The 21,060-nt window shown below is 38.8% G+C and overlaps 1 protein-coding gene across 1 annotated transcript in view; it reads left to right on the top strand.

The window, feature by feature from the left end:
- Nucleotides 1–20,363, top strand: part of GAK (cyclin G associated kinase) — a 398,389-nt gene extending 378,026 nt beyond the window's left edge. The window contains exons 27-28 of the mRNA XM_030194468.1: nucleotides 13,353–13,529; nucleotides 18,456–20,363. Coding sequence (XP_030050328.1) covers nucleotides 13,353–13,529; nucleotides 18,456–18,557 — 279 coding nt within the window. The 3' untranslated portion in view covers nucleotides 18,558–20,363. The remainder of the gene's footprint in view (nucleotides 1–13,352; nucleotides 13,530–18,455) is intronic.
- Nucleotides 20,364–21,060: the final 697 nt, after the last annotated feature.

The following is a 21,060-nucleotide window of genomic DNA, read 5'->3' as shown; positions in this document are numbered from 1 at the left end:
TGTTTCACATTAGTCCTATTACAAGGTTTCAATTTGCCCTTTTCAAGTTTACCTTGTTGATTGTATTTAGGCTTATATTTGGTCATTTTACATTGTAAGTTTTATGTTAAACTGTATCTGCTGTACAGCACATTGATGAATCTCTTCATAAAGGTGATTAATAAATCCCAATAAATAAATGTCTACTAATGCTAGAAGTTACCATTGCATGAGGCATGGAAGAGTTATGGGTGTCACAGGTGAAAGCTTTTAGCATAGCTTCAACCATTTTTCTCAACACTGAAGTCAAGCTCAGCAGCTTGTATTTTCCTAGATTACCTCTGGTTTACATTGGCCACCCTCTGATACTCAGGTGTTATGGTAGAATTGCTCCTCAACAATAGGATATCTCTGATACTGAAGCAACTTTGATCTTGGGAGTTTGCCTACTTTTGCACCTCCTTCAATCCTGCTTGTCAGCTGAAAAAGGAAAGTTGCTTATCCATAACAGGTATTCTGTATAGTCAGTGGTGTTCATCAGACACACAGTCCCACCAGTTTCCTTGAGAGTTAATTCTTAGCTTTAAACTGCTGCATGTAGGAAAGGCCATGCATGCTCAGAAACTTCACTAGCTCTGACCTCTGGGAAAGCTATTTCATCGTGGTGCTATCAGATGACATCATCCATTTGTGTCTAATTAATTTTGCTGCATTTGAAGGTAAGCTGGTAGGCAACTCTACTTTTTAGTTGTCAACAAAAATACAAATTTACCCTCCAGTCTTCCAGCATTAATGTTTGTGCACGATGACTTCTAATTCAGCTTTTATGCTCTGCTATCCAAGTCTTAAACAGATAACAGACATCCTCACTAACTATTCCCCAAACTACTCAGATGCATCTAAAACACCTCTCACAACACCTTACCTAGCACCTTGCATCTAAATTACCTACCTTAGCTTATTATCGATTGTATTTAAGACCATGTAATGACTGCATCATAACAACACTCTGTAAACCACATTGAGCCTGCAAAAAGGTGGGATAATGTGGGGTACAAATGCAATAAATAATAATAATAATAGTAAGTAGTTTTGTCTGTATGTATCAATTCCCATGGACATACTGTAACATACACCACTCATGCTGTGGTACAATCTGATCTGAAATTCAGCTTGAACATTGTCCACTACTGGGATAATCTACGCAGCACAGTGGTTAGAACACTAAACAGCAATTGTCCAATGACATCAAACTTCCAAAAAAAGCTAAGTTGATTCACATGACATAGTCGTGGTTGAAATGTTTAGTGTTGGCCTACCCCAGTGTTTTCCAGGAGCTCTGATTTAACCATAGTACTACTTTTTAGGATTGTGGCCTCCCATGCATAGTTAGACACCTAGGAAGGAGACAATTCTATAACAGAGGGCCACTGATCTTAATATTATCTATTGGAAAAGAATCAGGGACATTAGCTAATTTGCTGTCATCCATTGTCTAATTGTTTTGAGATATAAACATAACAGCTGAATACAGTCATTCACTGAATTCTCAATTTTAAAAACAAATTGGATATCTGCATAAGTACGCTAGTGAATACCCAAACCTTTAAGAAAGGGTACACAATGGGAGAAGGAAAATATTAATTAAAATTGCAGATAAGATGTACCCTTGAGGAACACCAGTAGATGAACCAGTCGCATCAGATTTATCTTTTCCAGGTATTACACAGTAGTACCATTGTTCCAAGAATGATAAAAACTATTTCCCTACTGTTCCTGTAATGCCAGTCCCTCGTAATCATTGCAACAAAATTGAGTGACAGAATCAAATGCAACAGAAATATCCAACGAGTCTGGAAAAAAAATTCCCCTTTATCTAATCTTAAGAGCCCTACAGCGTCTTGGGATCTCAACATTGTCCTCAACCAACTGATGAAAGCTCTTTTTGAGACTCAACTCCTGTCACCTGAAGTTCCTAACCCGGAAGGTCTTGTTTTTGGTGGCGTTCACTTCACTCTGCAGAGTCAGTGAGTATCAGGCTGTAGTAGGTGATCCACCTTACACTGTTTCATCATAAAAGGGTAGTTCTGCATACGCATCCTAAGTTGTTTCTTAAGATAGGGTCAGAAATCCACCTCAATTAGTTAATTGTCCTGCCAACATTCTTCCCAAAACCCCATGCTCTTACCAGAGAAAATACACTGCACACTTTGGACTGCAAGAGAGTCTTGGCTGCCTCTCTGTAGTAGACTAAAGCCTACAGAAAGTCCACATAGCTTTTTGTTTCTTTTGACTCCAAAAGGTTGGGAGCTGCCATCAGCAGATGCACAATATCCCATCAGTTAGACTGCATTTCCTTTACTTATGCTCAGGCTAGACTGACTTGAGTGTCATGTTGTGACTCACAACACCAGATCCATGACTGTGTTGGTAGCCTATTTGAAATTAGCCATAGAGGAGATTTACAGAGCAGGGTCGCCAAGAGACACAGCTGGGGCAGAACCAAACCGCTGTGCCCTGCTCCCCCCCCCCCCCCCCCCCCCCACAACTGATGCCGCCACTCCTGCCCACTGCACAAGCCGGCATGTTTGAAAATATAAGTGGGATCAAATAAAAATGCTACCAAGCAATAAAGAACCACAACGTGGATGCAGCAGCTCATAGGTTTATTGCTTTGTTGTGGGATGACTGCTGCACGGGGAAGGCGAAAGAGAGACTAACCTAATTGGCTTCAACTTTTTGACATCATCCCTTTTTCATCACACACACACACACAACCCCCCCCCCCCCCCCCCCCCCAGGTTGCAGAGCATTTGTCCACACACATCTGGAAAAGGACTCTAAACACAACACTCAGTTTGGTCAGACAGTCCTTCAGAATTTGTTTGAGGTCTACAATCCAATTCCTCCCTCTAGGCTCATTTTACTTCCAGACTGTCTAAGAAAAAAAAACAAAGAATTGATTCTAAGTTACACCTTGCTTGTTACAGGCCTTTAGTTATGTCTTGTCGTTGCAGGACTTAGTTACAGAGAGCCTGATAACTAGAGGTTCCCATTTGTGTGAATCTATCATCCTGCTTATCCTTGGTAGGTATCTTCCCCTCCCCTTGGAGTTGCATTCTCTGTTAGACTGACTGGTCCCATGCATTGATGGCATGAACTCACACACACATGCACAGTGCATTGCTTCCAAAGGCTTCTCAAAGTAGAATGCTGGGAAACATGTCACGTAGGAACTCTCTTTGATATCACACCCAATCTATGTAAATAATCGGACTGCTGTCCTTGGAGAACATCTGCTACAGGTGAGTAACCAATTTTGAGAGCAGGAGTTTGCCTAGAGGTTAGAGAGAGGCCAGGGTTTAAATTTTACTCCTTGTGGCATCCACTTAACCCTCTATTACCTCAGGTACATGCTTTTATAAGCCTTCCAGAGACGAGGAAATACCTAGCATACCTGAATGTAATTTGCCTTGAACTATTTATTTATTTATTTGTAACATTTGTATCCCACATTTTCCCACCCATTAGCAGGCTCAATGTGGCTTACATTATACCGTAAAGGCGATCGCCAAGTCCAGTAGATGTTAAACAAATACAGTTTAAAATAAGGGTAAGGTAAGGTTAGAGTAAACAGATACAAAAAAGGGCAAGGAAATAAAGGAATATATAATGTCCAATGTGATGTAAGGTATTGATGCATTGCAGAGTTGAGGCATTTAAGTAGGGCCAATAGGATAGGCCTTGCAAAACAGATAGGTCTTTAATGATCGCCTGAAGTTTTGATGGTCATGAATCGTTTTCACACTCTTTGGTAGTGCATTCCACATTTGTATACTTAAGTAAGAAAAATTTGATGCATATGTTGATTTGTATCTGAGTCCAATGCAGCTTGGATAGTGGAGGTTCAAATAGGTACATGTCGTTCTGTTTCTGGTCGGAAGATCTGTCAAGTCAATCATATATCCTGTGGCATCACTGTAGACAATCTTGTGGACCAAAGAGCATATTTTGAAGGTAATGCGATCCTTGATTGGGAGCCAGTGCAATTTTAATCGGAGCTGTTTAGCGCTATCGAATCGTGTTTTATCAAATATCAGCCTGGCAGCTGTGTTTTGGGCTGTCTGGAGTTTCTTCATAAGCTGTACTTTACATCCCGCATATAATCCATTGCAGTAATCTGCGTGGCTCAGAACCATTGATTGTATCAAGTTACGGAAAATTTCCCTCGGGAAGTAAGGTCTTATACATTTAAGTTTCCACATAGAATGAAACATCTTCTTTATAATGGAGTTAACTTGGCTCTCAAGTGTAAGATAGCTATCAATAATAACACCTAAGATTTTGAGGTTATCAGAAATAGGAAGAGAATAAACAGGAGTGCTTAGGGTTGTGGGTTTATAATTATTGTATGGGGATGAGAAGATAAGACAATATGTTTTTTCGGTGTTTAGTTTTAGTTGAAATGAGTTAGCCCAAGAATCCATGATGTTCAGACAGCGCGTGATTTAATTGGAGATTTCAGAAAGGTCATGTCTGAAGGGGATATAAATTGTAACATCATCTGCATAAATGAACGAGTGAAGTCTTTGACTGGATAAGAATTTGGCCAAAGGGGACATCATTATATTGAAGAGTATTGGTCATAATGGGGAACCTTGAGGTACTTCCGCAATGTGCATTCCACGGTGATGAAATGTTTGATTTTTATTTAACTTGGTATGTTCTGGTGGTTAAGAAACCCTTGATCCAATTAAGTATATTACCTCCAATCCCGAGGTGTTCAAGTAAACCCAAAAGTATACTGTGGTTTATCATGTCGAATGCGCTCGACGTGTCGAATTGGAGGAGGAATATACTTTTACCTATGGCAATTTCATGTTTGAATTTAGCTACAAAAGTGACCAGCACAGTTTCCTATACTATGGAAGGGGTGGAATCCTGTGATTCATGTAATAATGAGAACTTGTCCATATATTCCATTAGTTGTTTGGACACCATGCTCTCCATCAATTTTACTAATAGTGGGATGGATGCAACTGGGCGATAATTGGTAAGGTCGTTCGATTTTTTTTCTTTGTGTCTTTAGGTATTGTGGTAAGTAGGATGTTGCCATGTTCTTCGGGGAAGAGACCCTGTTGGAGCATGTAATTTAGATAAGATGTAAGGTCTTCAATGAAGCAATTGGGGGCAGATTTAAGTAGATAGCTGGGGCAAGCATCCAATTTACAATGTTTATTGGAGAATTTCCGAATCGCTTGGGTAACAGATTCAACAGTGACCAGAGCAAATTTAGTCCAGTAACGGTCAGCTGGGTATTCTTCATAGGTTGGATTCAGATCATTGATGAAGATATCAAAATCAATGATGTGTTGAGGGAAGTGTATTACGTAAATTTATTATTTTTTCCCTGAAGTAATTGGCAATTTCATCTGCAGATGGGATGTCTGTGTTATTTGTTGTGATTTGAGAGGTATCTAGTAACTTGTTTACTAAATGAATTAATTTCTTCAGATCTTTGTAGTCTGGTCCTATTTTAGATTTGTAATAGGATCTTTTAGTTCATCTTATTGTATATTTGTATTTTCTTTGTGTTTGTTTCCGTGCATTAAATGTATGCTCGTCCTTAGATTTTTTTCCATGCTCATTCGAGTTTTTTGGTTAGTGTTTTGAGTTTTTTTAGTTCATCATTGAACCAATGGATAACATTATGTCTTTGTGAAATTCTTGTACTAAGGGGGAGCAAATTTCGTCTAATACCCAGAGAGGTAATGTGTGGAATCCTTAGCCTGCCTTCTCCATAGTGACCTTTTTTTGATGTCACCTTTGCTTTCGATGTATAAAAATGGTACAAAACTTCTGTTCAGCAAAATATTGTAAGGCAGGGTACGTTAGTATCACATTAATTCTAATTGAGGTATTTGTAATCTAGTAATAAATGCAAAAAAGAATATGAGCATGCAGAGGGGTTTCTTTTCTATTTATTTCATTTTGTTGGTTACCTGTCACTAGAAAAGCGTGAGTTAAATAAAATACTAAAACAAATACAATTTGTTTGCTGTAGGCAGGTCTGAACTTCATTCTTCACTTGGATGTATTGAGCCTTCTTTCCCAGAGACTTGTCAACACTGTAAGTGCTGTAAAGCAGTACTTCTCAACCCTCTCCTGAAGGAACACCTAGCCAATCAAGGATACATTGACATGTACTGGAGACCCATTGTAGCAAATCTATCTCATGCATATAAATTGTGGTAATCCTGAAAACCTGACTAGCTAGGCATACCTCCAGAGAGGGTTGAGAAACACCGCTGTAAGGTATGTACATGTTGTCTTGAAGTTGAGTTATTTCTGTATCATTGTCATCTAACTAATTTGAGTATTCACTATTTAATGCTTTACCACCTTTTTGAAGGAATTCACTTAAAGCGGTGTTCAAGAGTAAGTCAAACATAAGCAATAAAAAATTACAGCAGTAAACATATTCAAATACTAAAAGGTATGGTATAGTATGCTACATTACATTGTTAACACAATACGCAATAAAACATTTTCATGGACAGCATAGGGTGTAGGCAAAGATGCAACATATAGCTAGAGTAACAGGAGTTAGAAAATAAGGGGACTAATTTAAGGAAAGTTGCACATGCAGTCCTGCCAAGTCTTCCGCATTGAGTGGGTCATCTCCCACTAGTGAGCCAAGTTCTCTCACTAAGCAGCTTTCCCTTCCAGCAGCAGCAGGAGATGCCTTAATAAAATGTCTTCTGCTGCTGCCATGGGACCAGTCCCGCAATAAGAGCTGTGGGACTGGTCCCACGGCAGCAGGAGATGACATTTTATTAAGGCATCTCCTGCTGTCAATAGAAGGGGAGAAGTGACTGCTAGTGTTGTGGCTGCATCAGCAAGGTTTATTGGAGCAGGGCTGGGCAGATTTATGGGCAAGACAGGACAGAGCTGTGGGAGGGCTGGGGGCATGCCCTAAATCTCTCGCTGGAAAAGCTTGCCCCATTGGCAGCTCTGCCCATGAAGTCAGGTTCTTGAATATTATATCAGCTAGAGTAGGAGTGGATAAGCATGTCCTGTTACAGTATGTGCAACCGGTGTCACTCCTTGTGTGTGACTAGCAAGTTAGTTACTTCTTCCATTAAAGGCCTGAGTGAAGAGTCAAGCCTATGCCTGCTTCCTGAAGTAGAGATAGACACTTATTAATGAGGCCAAGAGAATCAACCTGTATAGAATGTTGCACCATGAAAATTTGCATCATGCTAGTACACATTCTGTCTCTGAAATCAGAGCTTGGGAGTTTGTTGGTAGCTCCTTTTTCTTTTAAATGATTAATTTATTTTAAGGTTTCTGTCCATGATGCTGCTTTCTGAGCTCTATATGGAGGGAAGTAATAACTGTGATGCCACAAATGATATCTCATAATAACCCAGTCCTTTTCCATGGAGAAAGATTATGGTATTTCCTAATACCAGAAAGATTATGGCATTGCCAGAGGATTAAAAGACTGCTTAAAAATTTTACCAATAATGCTTCAGTAAAATGTGCAATAGTTACAGAATTCTTTATAGGTTATAGTACATTTCATTGGACCAATATGAGAACAGTTCAGAAATTTTATACATATCTTTCAAGACCCTGTTCAGATATTCAAAAAGTGAATGTTGCTTGTTCATACTTTTGAAATTCTATAGAGCACATAGAGGATACAACTTTCGTTTAAATTTTAAAATAAAGTAGAACTTGAAACGTGTGATTATAAAATATCAAGCAGGCATGGACCTGGTCCAGTGGCTCAGATGATAAATGCTGCACAGTTCCATACAGAAGGTCCCATTTTTAATACCTAAGTTGTGTCTTCTGCTCCCTGAGAGGGTTAGAGCTGGGAATGCTGCAGAGACGTAGCTTTTGATGGGTTGAAGAGCACCCACAAACATCAGATTAAACAAAAGAATACAACAGCAAAACAAAAATAAAGAGTCATATTTAACAGAATAAAAACCAACACCAAAGAATTAATTGCTCCCTGGCAATGTTTTCTCTTGGAACTCCCCCTCTTCCTGCCTCCCGTCCCCTAGCTGCCCCCGCTAAGGAAGAAATTTGTGAGTTCAACAATCTTTTTTCTGGTTTTCCTTCTTTTGCTTTTCCTGATCTTCCTTTTCTTTGATTCTTCGCTCACACTGTCTGGCAGCTACCAAAATAGCACTGGAATCTTTAGCTGGCCAATCGAGGACTGCATTCTCTAACATATCTTTTATAGATGATAAAAGGCCATTTACAGACATAGCAATCATCCGTTTCCCAGTTCACCAGGAAGGCCAGAAAAATGGGGAAATGATTTAGCACACCGAATATGGAAGGTTGTAACATCTTCCCCTTTCTCCTGCCTCAGAGGTATCAATTTTGGCCAATCTACTCTGGGTGCACATAATTTCTCTAAACTTGCTGTTAATTTATTTCTTAGTTCGATCAATATAATTAACATCTTCTGAGTTTGTATAATCCTCAACAGGATCCTCAGTGGGCCATTTGGTATTTGTCTCCTCATTATTTGTTATCTTAATGTAATCTGGTTTATTAACAAATAAGGTATTGAGATTATTCACGTCTGCCCAAGTAGGATTATAAGAAACCATCAATTGCTTCCAATTTTCTATTAAAGAAACTGGATTGTCCCAAGGATTTGGAAAAGACTTAGCTAAATGAAAAATTTCAGGAGTCCAGTTCACCAGGACCATTACCATTCCCCCTTTGGCAAACGGGAACGGTCTCAGAGGAAACATTTCAGCAGTGCCAGCATGATTTGCTGCACTAGGTTTCTTTACTATTTTGCCATCACGCAATTTCATAAAATCAGATTGTTCTGAATCCTGCACAAGGCTACTGCCAATAATGGCATTTTGTAAAGCATTTTTTAACTGTTGCAATTGACTATAATGCCATTCAATATCATACACTCTCGGGTGCTTCATCCAGAAATATTTTATAGAGTATGTCCGCATAATCACTCTCTTAATTTGGCAACAATACCTTTACTTCGTTTCCAGTACTCCTTCGCTTTATTTTTGGCATCTGCTATTTCTATTTGTAACTGATTAAACTTAATTCTTATAACATCAAGATTATTCAAATCCTTACAATTTTCATAGTGTTTACAAATAGTCTGAGGCAGTATTGAGATAACAATTGCAATGCGTTCCTTTAAATCATCTGCTTCTTTTCTCTCTTTAACAGCTACGGCTATTCTTTGTTTCACATCCTCTAACTCTTGAAAAGATTTATTCCAACAGTATAGGCTGTGGCTTTTGCTGAAGGCAAAAGCTGAACTGCTTGACTAATTATCAACTGCGCCCTAATTTTATCAGTTGAAACAGCCAGAGATTCATGCAAAAGTGTTCTTTCACTGTCTGTTCATCCCGGTTCCTCTGCAGCATGTCCTAGCATCGCGTTTAATATACAGACCTCCTCAGTATAGCTGTGGGGGTGTATTAGGCACTGCCAAGAGAGGAAGGGGCGGAAACCCCGGGGTATTATTCTTATCCTTTTGACTTATGGACATAGTTAACTGTTGTATTGTGTCCTCAAGTTTTCTAACTTTTGTTCCAGTTTCAGATCTACAGTAAGATCTGGTTCTCTCTCTCTCTCTCTCTCTCTCTCTCTCTCTCTCTCTCTCTCTCTCTCTCTCCTGATTCTATGCTGTCTCTTGCCACCAGAAGATAATCTGCCAGTCATAATTTTTCCTATCCTTAGCATGAAACTCCAATTGTAATTGGGTAGCCAGATAAGACAGTTTCTCTACTGTGAAAGTCCCAGTAAGGGGAATCTGTAGTCTTTGAAGACTGGCAGTAATACGGTGCCACCTAACTGTGAAAGTCCCAGTAAGGGAAAACTGTAGTCTTTGAAGACTGGCAGTAATATGGTGCCACCTAGAGATAGGAACAAGAGCTGCTCTACCATGGCTTTTTAACATAATACCAATTGGTCCACCCTTAGTGGTAACTTGCTTAATAATATTGTGCAGAACTTCCTTATCATAAGATATCTTAGAACAAAGAGACCCCATAATAATGAAGTATAGTGATATTACCTGAGTCTTCTTCCGTTGACATCTCCTGGGGAATTAGGATCCGCGTCACAGCACAAGCTGAAATCGCTGAGGGCTAGGCTGATCTTTATATGCCCTCCCCCACCAGGGAACCTATCGTTTCTTTATCCTAGATTCCCTTGAAGAGGTCAAGTGAAATAAAGCACATACACAAAATATATCAAACATATAAACGGCAAGTGACCGTACTCACTTGCAAATGCGCAGTGCAGACTTACCTCTCTATCCCGCCCTCGCGTCAAGACGTCATGACGTCAGAGGGCGGAACATAGAGGGAAAAAGAGTTGAATTGTCGGACACCGCCGCTGCCGCCTGGAAAGGAACATCGCACGAAACAACCTCTACCCTCCATATCGGGCCCACTGCACTGACCTGACAGCGCCTCTCACCTCTGTGTGGAAGCGCTGCAGGCAGCAGCAGAGTGATCTGCTGTTGCCTGTAGCGCTTTCACACGGAGGTGAGAGGCGCTGTCAGTGCAGGGGGCCCAGCATGGAGGGGGAGGGAGCAGCAGCGATGAGGGTAGCTGGAAATGGGGGGGAGGGCAGGGGGAGAGGCCATGGTTGCTGGACTTGCTCAGAGATTCACTTCAGCCCTCTTCTTTTTATTGGTATGCAATCAAAGCCACATCATTATTAGATTCAGGAACCAATCACATGTTATCAGCATCATATGTAAAACATTACTCATTAATCATTAACTTTAAATGAAAGTTAAGGAGAATCATGGAAAATTATTGTAATATCAGAATATGTCAGCAGTTGTCCATCCAGCATATTAGTAACAAATCTGACCACCCCCTAAATTTTATCTTTCTAATTCACGTCAATTGTCTGGTCAGGCAACGGATCTTGAGTCACTTAATGCTGACAAAGCTATGATTTCCCAAAAGCAAGCTATGATTAAATTCACTGATCATGGACACAGCCTAGTTCCGTGTTCTTTATCATTCTGCTAGCCTCAGCTGTCGATTTAGAAATCTGTGTTATGCCTAGCATCTATTTCAAGTTATTGCAACATTAGCTCAATTCCCAGTAAATTATTATTATTTTAGTTGCTGTAAGCAGAATCATCTAGCTGCAAGCTTTTTATCTCCCTTGATTTAATTGTTACATTAAATTCCTGGGCAGCTCCTCATAATCATTTTCAACCCGGACCAGGGTGTCTCTATTCTCAGACAGATTTTCCAGACCATCAATTGGTACTAATAATTATGTAGTACTTTATTTTAAATCTGTCATAATGCATGTGGATCACATTTCTAATAGCTTCTAATTAAACCTTTGGACTAGTTGGCACATAGGAAAAAATGCTAAATTAATTACATAAGTGTTTATCTGTGAATAGAGGTCTCTGTACTGTAATTGCCTTGTAAATCAATATAATAAATACTTTACATTAAATCATTCAGTTGGTGAGGAAGCTGCTAGCAACAGAAAGTTTTCAGTACTGGGGAGCAATAGAAGACGCTGCAAGTGTTATGAAGGCAGGTGGAGATGTAGTATTGTGTTGTTAAATCCTAGATTAGGCTAATAGAATACTTGAACAAAATTGTATCTGCATTAGTGATTTGAAAGTGGAGAGAGAGCCTAGAATGCCAACTAAATATCATTAACTCCATAAAATAGGAAGTAAAAGACCTCAGACTAATAGTTATCATATACTCATATTCAGGAAGACACAAGCAGAAAGCAGAGGCAAAAAAATATCTGTGCAGAGTGATGGTATAAGTTTAATGAGAAATTAAGATTGTGCAATAGGGGAGATGAGAAAGAGGAGGAGGAGCATTAATTTATATTTCAGTGGTGCCTGCAAGAAACACTAATTTCTTTTAATTTAGTAATTTTTTAACTTACATTTTTATTAAAAGCAACTGAGAAATACAAATATGATACATCATCAAAAGTTACTGAACATACTTTCGTAAAATACAATAGACAACAAAGTCCCACTGCCCCCTCCCTCCCCAATCCCAAACTAACACAACCCCTCCCCAACTAAACTTAAATATTAACTAACTTATAATAAGCTTGTACCAAATCCTATGACTGGTTAAAGTCGTGTGATCGCTGTCGCCGAATAGCTGTCAGCTTTTCCATCAAAATCATATATTTAAGCCTCTGAAGCCACCTAACAGTTGATAAAGGGTCTGGTTATTTCTGTAACTTGGAAAACTACAATCTGGCCACAGTCCTTTAATACTAATCGTAAACCCACATCAAAAGTCTCTAGAAATACATTCAGCAAACACAGTTCTCTGGTAAACTCAATGTTACACCCAGACATAACAATAAACCCTGGCCTCTCTCCATCTAGAAGAGAGAGGCCAGAAATATTCATGTTTTGCCTAGCATTTCTTTTCAAATACAAGGCACTCTTGCCCTGTAGGGGTTTGACCCCTGCCACTGTACTAGTGCAATACAGAGCTTGGTCTACAGCCTGTGCTCCAGAATACAATTGAACAACATTGAATGATGTCAAAAAATACTCTTGTGGTTTTCCAAACTATAATATACAGGACACAACCAATCATATATCTAATCTTTAGAGACATCGCCTTATCAAAATGCTATACAAAGGGCATCAACTGTGTCAAGAGGGCTCTCTCCTGAACTCCTCTGAACTTATCTCTGCTCATCTCATCCGTTCATCTACTGGAACACTTCAGAGCGTGCCTGACCAGCTCAAGGCGGCATTCTGCTCCTGCTGTCTCTGAGGGAAAGAGGTTGTATGACAAGCTCTGCAATTACTATCGGGTAATAAAACAGGTGGCCTGATTGTGAGCCATAGGGAGTGTATTTACACAAGTTTCTGATAAGTGCTCATTCTAAAGCGTGTAAAGAACATTTATTTTCAACTTCATTCTAAGCTTACCTAGTATGTGTGCATAACTTTTAAGCCTTGATTATCTCCATTTTCATTCGTGGTTATATTATTTTCTTGTAAATCATTGTATTGTGTTTAAAACAATGTTAACGTTATCTATCAATAGATCTGGCAGGAGTGAACTAAGATCATTCCAGAGTGCTTTACATAAATATTCTTTGCACGTCTTTACCTACCTTTCTAGTAGGGGCCAGTGTGATTTCAGCATTACTCCCACAACCCCTTCCTAATTAATTTGAAGTAGGTCCAAGGGCCCTGTTAGTATCTTTTAAGAAATTGTTTTCAGCAGGTTTTATAAAACTTTGTAATGCAGATATTTCATTGATTGGCTCATCAGCTTTGTTGAATTGTTTTCTAGATTCATTAAAATCGCTGTCTCTTCTAGATTCTAGATTGGATTGAAGGGAAAGAGAGAAACATAAGAGCACTGATATCCACACTTCATATGGTGCTTTGGGAAGGTGAGACAAAGTGGAAGCCAGTTTGTATGGCAGACCTAGTTACCGCTGATCAAGTAAAGAAGTACTATCGAAAGGCAGTACTTGTCGTTCATCCGGACAAGGTGAGCTTTATTCTGTAACTCAAGGAAAAGCGGTAGCAAAATGTAGCTTAATGCTATAATATGTAAAAAAAAAAAAAAAAAAAACTGACAACAGTAATTTAGGTTTTTTTTTATTCTCATCTTGAGTGTCCAGTATGACACAGTTGAATGTATTGTATACAATGATTGTATTACAGCACAAAATTAAGTATACATTAAAATTGCACATTCATATAGGAAGTCCACAAGTGACTTAAACAGTGTCTCGGCTTTGATGATTCGCATGATATAATGGCAATTATTAACTGGCATGTATTGATGTTGACCAAGCTATGCTTCTGTTACACCAAGTATCTGATTTGAAGAAGAAAAAGGTGGGGAAAGCATGCAGAGTATGGCTCATGGAATTCTTTCCATCCCCACCCCCCTTTTGCATGCAAATACATGCGCGTATACATGTTTATATGTATCTATATATGTGTTATTATGTAGTGTATATGTATGAATGCTTGCATGTGTATATGCTTTCTGTGTGTCTGTGGATCAAGAGAGAAGATGAGAGGGGAAGGCAGTTTGAAAGAAACATTTCCTTAATCACTATGTTACAGTAGATCAATTCATGTATACTATAGCTGTTGGAGCTGCTTCTCACAAAGAAATGTATTTGGGGCATTTCTCAGAGAGGGTTCATTTCTCTTCTGGCCCCTGTCACATGCAGGAACTTCACTTCTACAGGACAGAAAATTCCTCCAGATCACCACCTCCCTTCCTGTAACTAGAGCTCCTTTTCAGTCCTCCATTCCCACTGCCTTCCAATTGGCAGTTTCCTAGCTACAGTCTCCACTGCTATTTACAATAGAAGCAGGTAGGGCAGGGAGGGGATGGAGGGAATAGAGAACTGCAGATAAGTCAACACATGTTACCAATCTTTCTACCTTCTGGACATTATTGTAAAATTCTGCTGACTCCTAACAAAACAAAAAAAGAGAGAGAGAGTTGGTTATCCTAACGACCCAAGTCCAGAGCGCATCTAATAGGGGCCCACTAAACATGTGGAGACACAGTATATGCAGTTTTGTCAATGGTTTAATCTGACCCTGCCCATGGCAGTTGATGTTACTTGGCAATAAAAATGGCAACCAATAAAACTGTATGATTTTCAAGTTGTTTTTAGAGGAGAATTAGCAACAAACAAAATTAAATAAAAGGATAGGAAAATATGTAAACATTCCATGTGAGTGCATCTGTGGAGTCTGCGTGTGTGTGTCGTTCTGTGTTGTGTGTTTGTGTGTTCTAGGCATGTTTTTTTTGTAGTGGAACAGTTTGGAGGAGATAGTTTAAGTAATTGGGGAATTTAGGGGTGGTGTGGCAGTTGCAGGGTATATTTGGTATGGGGCAGTATGCAGGATAGTGTGTCGGGTGGGTGTAGTTTTTGAGTTTGGGGCAATTTCAGCTGGCAATTTTTGTGGCACTTTGCAGGGTGGTATTGCAGATTTGGTGAAGTAGTTTTTAGGACTTTGGGGTATTTAGGGGTAGGGCAGTATAAGAGGGATAGGTTTTCAGAAAATGGAGCAGTTTGAGAGTTGCAGTAATCAAGCTGTGAAAGTACTGTGGCCTGGACAAACAGTTCTAAAATGATATACTTGAAAAGAAGACCTAATAGATTATAATTGCCTGAATTGGAAAAAATATTTTCTTAACTAAATTTACCTCTAGTTCTCTAATGATAATTTTGAGTCAAATATTATTCGCAAAACTTTAGCAAATCTTTCAATCATGATAGATTCCCCTGAGCTTAACATAGTTGAAGGAATATCTATGGAGAAAGAACTGAACCACAAAATTTTATTTTTTAACCTGTTCAGCTTTAGGAAATATTTCACTTTTGGCCAATATTGTTCCAAACGAGCTCAAATAGATATTAAATCATATAGGCGAAAGTGGAGAGAGACCCCTGAGGGACGCCACAAGTCGATAACCATGAAAAGAGCAGTGTACCATGTTTTTGAACATAATTTCTTTTTGTACGAAAACCAGTAAACCAACTAATGACTAATCATGACCCTCCTAGCTCATCCATCTTCTCTAAAACAAGGTGGTGATTGTATTAAAAGCAGCCAAGCTATTGATATGCAAAAAAAGCACTAGGTAACCTTTACTTATAAACTATTTAACTTCAGTTACCAGAATAATAACCAAGGACTTTTTGCTATGTAAAGGTCTAAACCTGAACTGTCTCAGATGTAAGCAGTCAAATGTTTCAAGAAGACCAACAACTTGATTGGCCACAATAGTTTCCAATCATCTTAGCAAGCCATTGGCAGTAGGACGAAAGTTTGCTGCAACAATCAGATTGGCCCTTTCTGATTTAGGAATGAGAGTCAACATAATTAGATAGTAACCTACAGCCAGTGTACAGTTAACAAAATTAGTGAGCCAAGTGGTGATATTCAATGGGAGTTTTTTTTTTTGTTTTTTTTTTTACAGAAAAGTAGGACAAACATTGCGAGCAAAATGAACATGAACATTTAAACAAAAAAAAATGTAGTTTCAGTAACCAAAGAAAAAGCCATCTAGGTTTCATCTACAAGAATTCCTTTGTTTAAATTAATAAAATCCAAATCTGTAAGTATGAGGGAGGAACCTGAATTTGTCACTGATTACTTAACTTTCCAAATTTTCTCAACAACATAATGGTCCAGGTCATTAGCTGAAGGCTGTAAAGAAACAGTAGGCAAAATTACCTCTGCAAGTGTGACAAGCCTACTAGTAAGCCTAAGTTGGTTCCTCTGATCTGGCTTGTCGAGGCCTATTAAACCTGCAAAAATAAAGTTTCTTAGCCTCAGTGTTTGCTAATTTTTACTGTTTCTCTGGAATTCCAGGTCCAATTTATCCTATTTTTAAGTCATGTTTTTTTACTATTTTTTTTCCTATATGGCAAGTTTCATTCCATTCATTTTTTTTCCTGTGCTTCGAAGGCTGGAACTCCTCCTCCTATATAAATGCATTGGGTCAATTGTTTTTTCTTTGATGGGGGGAGGACTTATATCTTTGGAACCCCCCAGTCCTATTTGGCCCAGTTTCAAACTGGTGTCTTTTATTGAGTTTCCCCTCATAAAATGTTTCATCCCATTCTATTTAAATTTTGGACAGTTAATTCACCCCTAGGCAGATAGTCATTTTTGGCATCTTTTGTATAATTGTTTCTAACTTCCATTCTTTGGAAAGAATTAAAAAGCATCAGCCAGTAAGAGGTGTCAGATTTTCAGGTTCAGAGCCCACAGGGCCGGGCTCTGGAGCAAACGTGAGCCCTTGGGCTGCTGATGTGGAGCGACAGCAGCAGGCAAAACCCACCAACCAACGCTGGGCAAGCACACTGGCACCGGCAGGGACTGCAGGCACCGCCCAGTGAGCCGGAACACACGGACTGTAATCCTCCAAACTGGAGGACACAGGACTGGAACACTGGACTGGAACACACTGGACTGGAACACCCTGGACTGGAGCACACTGGACTGGTCCGTACAGCTTCACCTGCACTTAGCCACTGCCCCCCAAGGGTTGAGCCCCTGGGTTCGAGTGGCCGGCAGGACTTACCGGATACTGGATGACACAGGGACCAGGACTAGAACAAGCTGGAAACAGCAGTACTCCTAAGTCCTAAACTGACATAAGTGCTCCCAAGCCCTAACCAACAGAAGAACTCCAAACAGAAACCAACAAAAGTGTTCCTAACAATAAACCAACAAAAGGACTTCCTAAGCCCTATACTAACAGAAGTGCTACCAATAGCACCACTAGGAAAAGCAGGGGAGCCACAGGGAAAGAGCAGGGAACCTAAACACGTAAACTAGCACAGGTGCTCCTAAGCACCAAGTACAACAGCTCTACAACCCTAAACTAACTACGTGCTCCTAAGCACCAAACTACAAGCAGAGCTCCTAGCACTAAAAGGGAAGACAGGGGAGCCACAAGGGAAAAAACAGGGAAGCTAAACACAGATGTGCTTCCAAAGCACCAAACACAGATGTGCTTCCAAAGCACCAAATACAGATGTGCTTCCAAAGCACCAAATACAGAAGTGCTACTAAAGCACCAAAACACAGTAGTGCTTCTAAAGCACCAAAAGAGAAAGCAGGGGAGCCACAAGGGAAAAGCTGGGAAGCTAACACAGATCAAAAGTGCACACTGCACTACCACTAATCTGGACCTAAAGCAAACAACTAAGCAAACGTTGCAAAGGCCCTGAAGGAAGGAACACCACTTCCTTATCAAGGCTCTGCCTGATGATGTCACCACTACCAGACACAGGCAGGCAGCATACTGAAACAGAGCTAGAGCTAACTCAGGCTTAACCCCCACAGCTGCAGTATAGCAGAGCAATTCGAGCCACGCTGGAAGCAACCAGCACACAGAGGCAACTAGCTCAGGTAACACACACAGCTGCAGTATAGTAAAGCAATTAGAGTCATGCTGCTGGAAGCAGCCAGCACAGAGACACAGAGCTAGCTCAGAAAGGACAGACAGAAGAAACAGAAGCCAGCTAAGAAGCTGACCACCAGAAATAAGGTAAGTTTGAGAGGGGTTCTGACCACAATCATGACAAGAGGTTGTCTGTAGTTTTAGTGAAATGCTATTTTTTCTGAAAAACCTCAACAGAATATTAAATAGGGGAATAAAATATAATATAAGTTTATATTTACCGTATTGCCTAGAAAATAAATATATTATTGGAGCTCCATGAGATCCTTATTCAGATACTAGAGAATGAATGGAAAGACTGATCTCTCTATGAGAGCATACTTTTCTTTACTATGTTTTTCTTCCTACGTTTTGATGGTTGATTTGTAAAAAAAACCTTTGTGTTGAATTTGGGAGGAGAGGGCTTTAATATAGGTGCCTTCCAGTATGTTTCTAATACAGATCTTAATTTGTGTGTATTTGCAGGCCACTGGACAACCCTATGAACAATATGCCAAGATGATCTTCATTGAGTTAAATGATTCATGGTCAGAGTTTGAAAACCAGGGCTCAAAATCCCTTTTTTAAAATGTGATGTCTCCTACAACATTCATTCAAAAAGCATTTGCAAAATAAGTCTGTTTTGTTAGCTTGTTGAATTTGTGTTCCTAAGGGTTGGAAAACAGTTGCTATACAATTGGATCATTCCATTGTACCTACTGTGAAACTGCCATCCTGAAAATTATATATATATATATGGGATGTAAAATATCAAAACTGATCCAGTGGCATTCAAAATGCAGACTTTCTGAAGTTCAGAATCATAGCCTGATAGAAGAACTTATTTCAGATATTTTGAAACAGTTGTTTGGTAGTATTTTAACATGCTGTCAGAGTATTAAGCCACATTTTCCAAACTACTGACATATTGTGTGAAACTCAAAATGAAATACACTTCAGTGATTTATATTTATGCCTCAATCAATTTTCAGTGCTTTTGTAATTTTACTGTGACTATAGATTTTGTTAAAATGCTTTATTTATAGTATGATCATTGGACTTAAGCAAAGCATAACTATCTTGTTTTAAAAGCTGTTAAGTGTAACTTCTATGTAATCAACCTGTAAATAATTGAAAAACTTTCTGATGAAACCTGCTTGGCTTCGTCATAGTAAATCGATGTTTACTCACTCAAAAGCTTCTCTGTAAAATGTATGTTCTCCTTTAATGTATCATGAACACATGAAAAATTTATGCTTCAAAAGAGTATGTGCTGTACTTTTTTTTTCAATAGTTGATAGTTTTCTAGGCAAAATTTGTTTAGCTTATCTCTGTAACACTGTTGAGTGAATAGCCTTTATTTGTGTAACTATGAATTGAACAATATGTAGTCTGATTAGTTTCTAGATAATACAAACACTGAATGGGCACTCCTTTGATTACTTATCTTTCTGTGTAGATTTTTTTTTGTACAAATGTTGCTTTTTTAGTTATTAGCTGAAATATAGGCTCTCTTTTTGCAACAGACTTATCTAACAAAAATGTTAGGAAATGATGATAATGGGAGGGATCAACTCATTCAGTGTTTACTGCTGGACTTGTCCAAGTGTAATCTTTGAGTGCTGCAAACAGATGTTCTGGATATTCCTAATGACTATGCATAAAAAATATTTGCATGTCCATTGTATTAAAATTTCTCTCATACATATTCATCAGGACTATGAAAATCTGACCAGTTTGCAGTTCTTGAGGTCTAAACTTAGACAAGCTTGGTTTACAGGGACACATGTTACTGTATCAACTACTATACATCTTTAAGACAACTACCTGTCTCAGCATTTGAAAACAACAATGTTGTATAAGTAGCAAAAAAAAATATTATGTATAGTTTGGTTTTGTTTTGTTTTTTGCTTAGGTTATATTAGTTTTGTTTGTACACGGTCTTTTATAGTTAGGATTCTTCCTGTATATGGACGATGTAAAACTCTATGCATTCCTCTGAGTATATTTGTTAGGGTTGTTTTCCTTTTTTTCACTGGAGTTTTCCTATTCCATCTCCATGCATTAAGTAGTACACAGCAATAGTTCTGGTTTTCTGATAGAATTCCTAATACATTTTGAAATTTAGCCCATATTTCTGTATGGTAAAAGACTAACAAATATCTGCTGATATGCCAACCAGATGTCAGTCTTTTAATTTTTAAATTAGGAGGAAAAAAACTTCAGACTATAGCTATCATCAGATTTTAAAAAACTGATGGCAACTTTCTCCATCAGTCGTCTTAAAAAAAACTCCATAAATAATACAGTACAGACATGCTCTATGCTTTCTAATTTAGAAACGCCAATAAGTGCAAACTTACCTTACAGAATCTTTAGGCGTTACAACAGAGATCTGGCATCAAAATTCACCCAGTTATATTACAGAGCCCAACAACTTGCTGATAACTTCATCTTCAGAGGTACTGACAGCATCCTATATCATTTGTGCAGCACCAACATGAGTTGAATTGTGAAGATGTCGTGTATGAGATCATGTTCCAAGCAAAAGTCATGGAGGAGACCAGTAACAAGCTTTGATGCTGAAATGTTTATGTAAAGCGAATGCTGCAGTGCCAGTGGTACTGAACAGTAATCTAAAATAGACAGTTTTTGTAGAATAATGTCAGAAGGAATGTTGAATTGGCTCTCTGTGTTTAAGATCATCTGTTAAAAGGTAAATGAATCAGACAGTATGTTCTAGAATTTTCTTACCCTGAGAACTATTTTACCATTTCATAAATGGTATAAGATGCTGATGGAGAGTATCAGCAGATATCTGTATATTTTTTTTGTATTGCTTTCCCACTGGTAAATAAGCCTCCTAAATTCCTGAAATGCTAAAGGTATCAGCTTCTGAACATCAAGGGTTTTAGTAGTGAATGATCTAGCAATGGTACATATTTGGAAGTGTTTGATAAAGGCATTGGCTGGCACATAAATGCTTAAAAAGAATGTCCTCTGAATTTTTTGATACTCATAGCCTGAAGACACGCAATATAAGTTGTTCAGCACCCTCATATTATCTACATTGGTTTAGTTTTCCATCATT

The sequence above is a fragment of the Microcaecilia unicolor genome, chromosome 2 (genome assembly GCF_901765095.1).
Source record: "Microcaecilia unicolor chromosome 2, aMicUni1.1, whole genome shotgun sequence".
NCBI lineage: Eukaryota > Metazoa > Chordata > Amphibia > Gymnophiona > Siphonopidae > Microcaecilia > Microcaecilia unicolor.
This window is presented reverse-complemented; position numbering and strand designations above follow the sequence as displayed.